Raw genomic sequence first — 10,000 nt, 5'->3', positions numbered from 1 at the left:
GCGTGTTAATGAAAGCATGAGTCTGAATCGTTAACGTTCAGGCCTTGGAATCTCCACCTCAGAAACAGAACAGAAAACAGATATTTCCATCCAGTGTGGATCTGTGTAACGGCTTTCTGTTTGATTTGAGCGATGAAAGTATCGAGGTTCTGTATTGGTTTGTTTTTCTAGTAAGGTGTCCTATTATCGTGGCAGTCATGATCATCATCATTACCTCCACGGACTGCGCCGTGATGACAGTTGGGAAACAAAAGATGGATTTATGCAATGGGAATCGTAACCCCGTTCATAATCAACTCCACCCCTTTGTCGCGACTAAATAACGGCACACGGTACACAGATTAAGCAGGAAGGATCTCTCACAACGACTCTGTCTTCCATGTGTGTGGAATCAAAACACAGCAAGAGCGGCCTCATTTCGCTGTTTGCGGTAAACTCGAGTTAGCGACTGACAGCATGGCAACAAAGCACTGCCAACCAGAGACAAAGTTAGTTTCCGATGTTGTGTGTCGTAATTCCTGATTTTTTCCGTGTTTGTGCATTCTTTTTTACCGTTTTTTTTTTTTTTTTTTTATATCCCCAGATCCAAAATGGCATCGGCTGAGGTTAGCTTGCTCTGTAGCCGCCAGCTACCAACTTACACCTCCCTCTCTCTATTGTTCCCATTGAGCTCTTTTAAAACAAAACCAATCAGAAATGGTGTTAGTTTAGACGTTGTGCGTCATGATTCCAGATTTTTTTGTGTGTTTGTGTATTTTTTCCAAAAGATTTTGGGCACAATTTTGGCCGCCTTTTAATCTTGCCAGATCCAAAATGGCGGGGTTAGCTTGCGGTGTAGCTGTAGCCAGCTGCCGGCTGACACCTGCCTTCTCCATTGTTCCCACGGCTATCCTTCAGACACTCCCGCCAACGCTTGGCGCGTGACAACCACACGTTCCTTCACTTAGCGCTCATCATGCTAATGTGCTAATTTGTTATCGCGTTGCTGCACGGGGAAGACGCAGCTACGGGATCGGTGTGTGTGTGTGTGTGTGTGTGTGTGTGTGTGTGTGTGTGTGTGTGTGTGTGTGTGTGTGACTCGTCGCTTGTCAAACAAAGTGCATATAATAGTCACTAAGTATGTGTCACAGATGCAATGTTGGTGTTTGTTTGCAGGTGTTAGATAGAAAAACGTCTGTGTCTCATGTGAACAGTACTGAGTGGGTCTCTCTCTCTCTCTCTCCCTCCCTCCCTCCCTCCCTCCATCTCCCCCTCCCCCTCTCTCTCTCTCTCTCTCTCTCTCTCTCTCTCTCTCTCCCTCCGTCTCTCTCCCTCCCAACCTTCATTCCCTCTGTCTCTCCCTCCCCCCCAACCCTCCCTTTCCCTTCTGTCTGTCTCTGTCTCTCCCCCTCCCTCTCTCGACCCCTCCCTCTGTCTCTGTCCCGTCCTCCCTCTGTCTCTCTCCATCTCTCTCCCCCCCCTCCCTCTGACACTCTGTCCGTCCCTCCCTCTGTCTCTCTCCCCCTCCCTCCCTCCCTCCCTCCCTCCCTCCCTCCCTCCCTCTCTGTCTCTCTCCCTCCCTCTCTCTCTGTTCAACCTGTATTATGCTATGTTATGTAAGTGTATCACATGATGCTATAGTAGCCAGCCAAGCAACTAAGCAATTGCACTATATGTGTAAGGTAAGGTAAATGAATATATGTGTAGGCATGTCTGTCTGTCTTTCTGTGTGTGTGGGCATCCATATGCGTCACAGTCTGCACTTGTGTACGTGTGAGCATCTGTGTCAGTATGTGACCCTATGTGTGTGTTACGTGTGTGAGCGAGTGTTTGTGTATATTCATACGTGCGATTGTGCGCGTGTGTGTGGACGTGTTGGTGTGCATTAGTATTAGCATGTGTGTGTGTGTGTGTGTGTGCATGTGTGAGTGTTTGTATGAATGAATGTGTGCATTAATGTGTGAGCGTGTATGTGTGTGTGTGTGTGTGTCTGTGCGTATGCTTCCCTGAATGCATGCAGCGCTCTCTGTCTCTTATTCCCCCTGATCCCTTTACAACCCACCATCAAATAGAAAACCTGACTCCCTCCCTCACTCCCCCCTACCCATTGCCCCCTCCCTCCCCCCTCCCTCCCCCACTCCCCTGCGTCGCTCAGGTGCCACCACCGAAGAAGAGACACAGCCTGTTTTCTTATTAAGTTCAGGTTCCTGACAGACCATGCAGCAGGGTTGAGTGGCCTCAATTCCCCCCCCCACCACACACACCCCACACAGGGGGGGGGGGGGGGGGGGCACAGCTCATTCCCGCCCTCTTTCTCTATCACAGGTCTTTCCCGCCTGTTTCAATCCCATTATTGCTTTCTAATGATCTGTCATTCCTTCCATCGCAACCCCCCCCCCCCCCCCCTCCCCCCATCTTTCGGTCTCTCTTACTATCTCACTGGCTCTCTCTCTTTTGTTTTACCGCTCTCGCTTCTCTCCCTCTCTTCTCAAAACACTAATTCTATTCCCAATCAAATCCCTTCCCACCACAGAGAGGGAGCGAGAGCACGAGAGCGGAAAGAGAGAGAGAGAGAGAGAGAGAGAGAGAGAGAGAGAGAGAGAGAGAGAGAGAGAGAGAGAGAGAGAGAACTAGAGATTCATTAGTCGGAATTGAATTAAATTGCGTCTTTCGCAACTCCGATTGAAGCCTTCTCAATCACGAGGACCAATCACAGTTGGTTAACCACCCTGGGCCCTGAGGTATTCTGCTGTTGTTGTTGTTTTCTTTGTTGTCTTGCACCGTGGGCACTTTTGTGTGGATTGTTTGTCGTCTCTAATCTCCTACCATGTTTTCATTAATTTGGGGTTAATTAACACTCTACAATACAAAGGGTACATTAATTAGCCATTAATTAGCTAATACAGCAGTAAGCATTTACTGACAGTTAAATTATAAATTACCTTATATCATTTACTTAAGGTTTGCATGTTAAACAAGGTAATGGTGTTCATGTTAACAAAGGTAATGTTGTCCTTGCACATTATGTTATATGGTTAGCCCTAACCCACGGTTTCTCAACGGGGGCGTTCGCACAACCTAGGGGGGCGCTGGGAACGTGATTCCATTTTTTTGGGGGGATTTTAAACTTTTTCTTTATTTTTTTTATTTTTTTTTTATTTTTATTTTTTTTGGTTGAGAAAATAGGCTACCTGAAATAAATAGCCTGTTTTCATTGATTGGTTTCTTAACCCGCTACCGTCTCAGCTACTTTTTACTGGCTATGCGCAGTGGAACAGTGATAATACAGCGCGGTTCGGTCCTGCACACGCCCGGACTCCCGTTACATCAGCTATCGTCATGATCTCTATAGTAACGCTGATAAACATAACCCAAGTTCGAGGAGAACAGTTCAATAACCAACACAACACAATCAAACATGGCCGATAGCAAGAAGAATATATCAAATTTAGTTTCATAGTCCGTTTTCCTCCTTCCTCTTGTTCAGTTCCAGCTGCTCTGAGCGTAGTCTCCACGAAAAGACCGTTGCATTTCAAATACAAAATATATAGGCCCTACTAGGCCTCTGCGTGCGATCTGTTTTCGTGGAGTCCGCGTTGCCCGGGCCGCGGTGCCCGTGGTTCCCGGGTCATTCATTCATTCGTTCGCGGGGCATGGCGGGAGTCACGGGAGAGGTCGCGGTGCCCAAGGTCACGGTGCCCGGGCCGCAGGGTGCCGCGGCCCGGGCACGACGGGAGACGTGGCGGCCAGGAGTCGCGGGAGTGCCAGCACCGCGGGTCACGGTGAATGAATGTTCAATCCAACCATTTCTTCCTCATCTCTTCTTTCTTGGCCCCTCTCTCTCTCTCTCTCTCTCTCTCTCTATGCTCTCTCTCTCTCTCTCTCTATGCTCTCTCTCTCTCTCTCTCTCTCTCTCTCTCTCACCCTCTCTCTCTCTCTCTCTCTCTCTCTCTCTCTCTCTCTCTCTCTCTCTCTCTCTCTCTCTCTCTCTCTCTCTCTCTCTCTCTCTCTCTCTCTCTCTCTCTCTCTCTCTCTCTCTCTCTCTCTCTCTCAGCTTAATTGCATGTCATGAATATTCATTAATATTTGTATATTTTTTGCACCAAAACCGACTCAGAGGGCATTCATTGCTATTAGTGACCAACTCAAAATCAATGAAAAACGATGCACTGACAACTTTAAGCAATATAACACGAGTGTGAGTGGGGTTGTTAGTTAATTTTAATTTATTTATCAGGGTGAGGTCTAAGAGGATCAGGGTAAGGTCAGGGGGGCGTTACCCGTTACCCTTTTGAAAATTCTATTTAATAATGCCTTTAGGTTTAAGCTAGGTTTAACTTCACCTTTAATCGTTGATTCTGATGGTTCTCAGCCACCCTTGTGAGTGAGTCACGTTTTGATAAGAGCGTCCGCTAAATGACTTAATGTCAATTTGGAGGGGATGCAATTATTTTTATTACCTTTTCAATGGCATTGCTGATATTACTTTCAATATATAGTGCAACATTACTTTTCTATTTTAGTTCAATTACTTTTCCTTGTATGCCCCACTTTTATTGTTAGTTTATCGGGCACTGGTGTTAGCATTTAAACTAATACAATTATAATTTTGTTCTTAAAGGGGAGATATTATGCCCTCAGGGGTGAGTGTGATTAGCCATTACAAGCCGCTTAGAAAAACCTGCCTTTTCCTGTGTTTTAGTGACATCACAAGTGGGCATGTCCGCCTAGGTGTACACGCCCACTTGTTATGTCACTTAACACAGGAAAAGGGAACCTCCGTCTCTGACTGGTTCTCCAAAGTCAATATACTAAGTGTTCCTCATGGCACGTGTGGAGAGAGAGAGAGAGAGAGAGAGAGAGAGAGAGAGAGAGAGAGAGAGAGAGAGAGAGAGAGAGAGAGAGAGAGAGAGAATGAGAGGGAGAGAGAGAGAGAGAGAGAGAGAGAGAAAGAGAATGAGAGAGACATAGAGAGAGTGAGAGAGATAGCGAGAAAGCGAAAGAGAGCGAGAAAGAGAGAGAGGAAGAGAGGGATGAACCCTTGAGAGTTGAAGGGTTGAGCTTAAACTCTGGTTCTTCTTTAAAGACGTTCTCCCCTAGACACGTCCTCCACGTGAGAGCCTCCCCTAGAGACGTTCTCCACCGGAGAACCTCCTCTGGAACCCCCGCCCGCGGCTCACCTCCGTCCACGTCCTCGCTGCCGAAGTGGTTCCTGTAGAACAGCATGAGGTCGATGCGGTAGCACTTGTAGACGGTCACCAGCACGATGAGGAGCAGCAGGATGGCCCCCAGACCCCCCGCCAGCTCCATGGTGTACACCAGCTCCGCTGGGGGGGGGGGGGGGGGGTGATGGGAGGATTGAGGAGGAGGAGGAAGAGGAGGAGAAAGGAGGAGGAGGAGGAGGAGGAGGAGGAGGAGGAGGATGAGAAAGGAGGAGGAGGAGGAGGAGGGGAAGATGGGAGGGGAGGGGGAGAGAGGAGGAGGAGAAGGAGGAGGAGGAGGAGGAGGAGGAGGAGGAGGAGGAGGAGGGGAAGATGGGAGGGGAGGGGGAGAGAGGAGGAGAGGGGAGGGAGAGAGAGGAAGGAGGAGGGGAGGTAGTGGTGGTGGAGAGACAGGAGGTAGGGGAAAAGAAATGAAGGTAGGAAGCGATGAACAGAAGGAAGGAAGGATGAATGGAAGGCAGGATGGATGGGAGGAAGTTATAAACAAAGGAAAGAAGAAAGACAAATCAAAACACATTAAGTCAGTCTTACTCTGAATCCAAAGCTTCCGCCGGTAAATAAGAGGACTGTGTGAAAACTACGCAAAGGATAGACGAGTAAAAACTTTCCCCAAACAAAGCAACAGGAAAACTACGGTGGGAAAATGGCTTCACCTAAGAACCTTGGAGCCACCAAGAGAGAATAAAACCAAACATCTGTGGGAACACTCACACAGAGCCGAGCCTTCTGAACCCGCACCAAAGCCTCCCTGGCGCTAGGAACTATGGGTAATGCAGTTAATCACAAAGCGTTTTTGATCCGGCGACTGGAGAGACAACCGTCTGACTTTTAAACTGTTCCACTGTGTAGTCTGTGTGTGTGCATGAGTGTGTGTTTGTGTCTGCTTGTTTGTGTGTGTGTGTGTGTGTGTGTGTGTGTGTGTGTTTATCAGTGTTCACGTGTGTGTGGGTGTGTGTGTTTATGTTTGTGTCTGTGTGTGTTTATGTGTGTGTGCGTTTTTATGTATGTGTGTGTGCGCGTGCATGTGTATTTATGTGTATGTGTTTGCTTGAGTGCATACCTGCGGTTATGTGTGTCTGTCTGGGCGCGGGCGAGACAGACAGACAGACAGACGGTGTGCAGAGGGAATGAGTTATGTTTGTATATTTAACGGAAAGTGGTAAAAAAAAGAAAAAAGGACAGTATATTTCAGGGACAATAGACTTTTAGCATTAAGTCTCGTGGTGCAATAGACTGGCCAGAGAGCCTGCAATTTACTAAGTGTTTAGAGAGAGAGAGCGAGAGAGAGAGAGAGAGAGAGAGAGAGAGAGAGGTGGAGCGAGAGAGCGAGAGAGAGAGAGAGAGAGAGAGAGAGGTGGAGCGAGAGAGCGAGAGCGAGAGAGAGAGAGAATGAGAGAGAGAGAGAGCGAGAGAGAGAGAGAGAGAGAGAGAGGATGAAAAGGAGTGGAGCTCTTATTCAGCTGTTGTTTTTATACGGCGTCTCTGGCACAGGAACTAGTTCCTGTTGGCTCCAATGTCCGAAAGCATGCACGCACAAACGCTGCAAGACACACACGCGTGCAGAATCAAACTCAGGCACACACACATACACCCGCTAGTATGCAAAATGCCTCGTAGCAACCAAGGTTTGAGTCTGTCAGGTGACCCCATCAGGATATTTACACTCTCTTTCAAACTCTGTTATATTTCTGTCTTCACTGCCTGCCCTCCGAACGCTGGAAAGTGAAACAAAATGTTACGAAACGATTTGTTACGAAACACAGGAACAGAAATAGCACTAAACCTCCTGTGTGAATATATGCGAGCGGGCAGGAATTTGTTGCCAAGGTAACCAAGTGACAGGATATTAAAGGTGAGGGCTCGTGGGAGGGACGATTACTGTTGGTGCATGTGTTGCTTTTTTTTACTATTCAATATTAACTCGTAATAGGGGAAAATGTTTGACAATTGATAGCAAAATAATCATGCATATATTATATCTATATAGATATATATATGTCACTTCCATAAGAACTATATATATATATATATAGGTCTGGTGGAAGAATATAGATATATACATATAAACACGAAGAATATATTTTGCTTCTATATATATATCTATAATATATATGTACATATATATATACATATATACATAAACGTGAAGAATATATTATATATTCAGGTTTATATATGCAGATACATATATATATATATATATATAGTGTAGAACTGAAGAACATATAATACTTTTGTCAAGGTATATAATCTCTATCCAGAAATGTCGCCATTTATTGTTGGTACATTCTCATGCAATATAACACATAATATAATAAGAAATAGAGAGACATTCGTCCTGTGATGTGATTATTGTGCTAAGCTCAGAAACAACAGTGTACCCAATCCTGTTTTTGTGTTGTTTTTGCCCTCCACGTTTGAGAGACATCAATTCTCCACGCATGGCGTTTCCTGCTGACTCCAGTTTATTCTGGGATTGTTCCGGTTTGCCCAAATTACTGTCATAAATCAACGGAGATGTTTGATAGTACTGGGGTACCTTGGTGGTGTTGTGGGGTTGAAGAGGGAGGGGGAGAGGGAGAGAGGGAGGGAGGGAAGCAGAGAGAGAGAGAGAGAGAGAGAGAGAGAGAGAGAGAGAGAGAGAGGGAGAGAGAGAGATACTATAATACTACATAAACGTGTTTTGGCCCAATATTTGAAAAGGCTACAGACTGGAGTGAGCGGTACATCTTATTCTGAAAGAATAACTCCACTGACTTGTCATCCAACTGAAGCAGCACCATTTTGTGAAAAAGGCATCGCCGGTTAACGGCACTTTTGATTGTGTGTCACTCTTGCAAGTGTGTGTGTGTGTGACATTGTGTGTGACATCGTGAGTCTCCTCTCTCCCACGCCTCAGAAACCCGTCCTCGTCTATCTCTGAACCAAGGCCTCATTTTCCCGCTCTCCGCACAAAAGGCTTTCCAACCGATCGATTCCTCAAGACTAAAACGAGGTCTCTCAGCTCCAGCGCCGAGGCGTTTAGAAATCGCAAAGCGAGGGGTAAAGAAATAAAAGTAAATAAAACAAAAACTGTCAAATCGTAAAAAAAAAAGAAGCTTTTGTCGACGTTACAAAAGTGACCGCGAGCGACAGCGGGAGATATTTAACGGCGTCTTCCGTCGCGATGCCTTGGAGCAGACAAAATGGCCGACGTCGGAGGACAAAGACCCTGGATGACCCTCTCCTCAGTTCACCTGAAGGGGTGAAGGGACGATCGTGCTCCTGCTTCCTGGCTCCTCGCCACAAGAGTGAATTTCTCCGGTAATCCTCGTGATAAGAGTCCTCACCTCTCAAGGTCAGAGCGGGCGTCTCAGGGTCAGAGCAGGCGTCTCAAGGTCAGAGCGTGCGTTTCAAGGTCAGAGCGGGCGTTTCAAGGTCAGAGCTGACGGAGGCAGCACTCTGCTGTGTGTGCTTGTCGTTTGTGTGCATTCCACCATGTCAGTGTGTGTGTGTGTGTGTGTGTTTGTAAATGTGTATCTGTTTCGTGTTCGTATCTATCCATGTTAGTGTGCGTGTGTGTGTGTGTGTGCGTTGGCCCCTAGGGGTCCTTCGTCCCTCACTTGATGATTTGAATGTGTGTGTGTGTGTGTGTGTGTGTGGCCCCTCACCTCTCTTGATAATCTGGTTGTGTGTGTGTGTGTGTGTGTGTGTGTGTGTGTGTGTGTGTGTGTGTGTGTGTGTGTGTGTGTATATATGTGTGTGTGTGCGTGTGGCCCCTCGGGGCCCCTCACCTCTCCTGATGATCTGGATGTTGGCCTGCCTCCTCCCGTTGCCGTTCTCCACGTAGCAGGAGTAGTTCCCCAGGTCGCCCTCCCCCAGGGAGTCGATGGTCAGGTAGATGGAGATCTCCTGCTCCCCCAGGTGCTCCCGCACCGTCCTGAAGGGGGGGGGGGGGGGGGAGATGAGGTGGGGGGGGAGGTGGGTGGAGGGGGAGGAGGAGATACAGGTGAGGGTGGAGGTAAGGAGAAAAAGAGAAGAAGAAGAAGAAGTGATTATCAATCAGGAAGTGAGGAGTGACGACGAGCAAAAAAAACAATTTCATCGGCTGTCAACATGGCGCTAGATACAGTTACCGATTCAAACTTTGAACGTGACGTCACGACGACTGGCTGGCGGGCAAGAACAACGTCCTCTAGCGACTTAGTAACCTAATCAAGGATCTGCCAAGACGTCACCAGTTTTACTATACGAACGAAAGTTGGTATTTGGAGGTGAAAACGATATGCCAGATAGTTGCTGTGCGATTGGATGCATTAACTGCCGAGGAGTGAAGCCGGGGTTATGTTTTACCGGATCCCATCCAAAGTGGAGAAAAACGGTATCATTGTCTATAAGATTAGAATTTGCCAAAAGTAATATATATTGTTTAATTGCACATTATAATTACGATTATTTCAAAATGAAAATAACCCTCCCTCTGCTGTCATGGGGATAGCCCGTGTTGCCAGATTGGGCGGGAAATCTGGCCCAATCTGGCAACACTGGTGGATGCGTCACTAAACGATCCTAAGCAGTTTTAGCAAAAAGCTCCGCTGCGCTGGAACTTCAGAAATGCTTGAGAAAAAGTAACTTGTGAATAAAAGAGCTACTTAAAAGTTATTTGATTCAGAAAAAAGCTATTTGTTGATCGTTTTGCGGGTAGCTAGATAGTACGCACTCAACTTTGCTTTGATTATGAAGATATTCCTGTTTTTCACCCCCCATACGACTACGTTGTTAATCAACCCACTCTTGAGAAAAAGTTAGCTACCCGTACT

At 46.9% G+C, this 10,000-nt stretch overlaps 1 protein-coding gene across 1 annotated transcript in view; it reads right to left on the bottom strand.

Annotated features, from left to right (window-relative positions):
* Positions 1–10,000, bottom strand: part of LOC115542622 (interleukin-1 receptor accessory protein-like 1-B) — a 204,087-nt gene that overhangs the window by 14,217 nt on the left and 179,870 nt on the right. Inside the window, exons 8-9 of the mRNA XM_030354949.1 lie at positions 8,975–9,120; positions 5,160–5,306 (exon numbers count right to left, since the gene is read on the bottom strand). Coding sequence (XP_030210809.1) covers positions 5,160–5,306; positions 8,975–9,120 — 293 coding nt within the window. The remainder of the gene's footprint in view (positions 1–5,159; positions 5,307–8,974; positions 9,121–10,000) is intronic.

This window comes from Gadus morhua, chromosome 4 (genome assembly GCF_902167405.1).
Source record: "Gadus morhua chromosome 4, gadMor3.0, whole genome shotgun sequence".
Lineage (NCBI taxonomy): Eukaryota > Metazoa > Chordata > Actinopteri > Gadiformes > Gadidae > Gadus > Gadus morhua.
The sequence above is the reverse complement of the archived record's forward strand: the minus strand, read 5'-3'. Positions and strand labels throughout refer to the sequence as shown.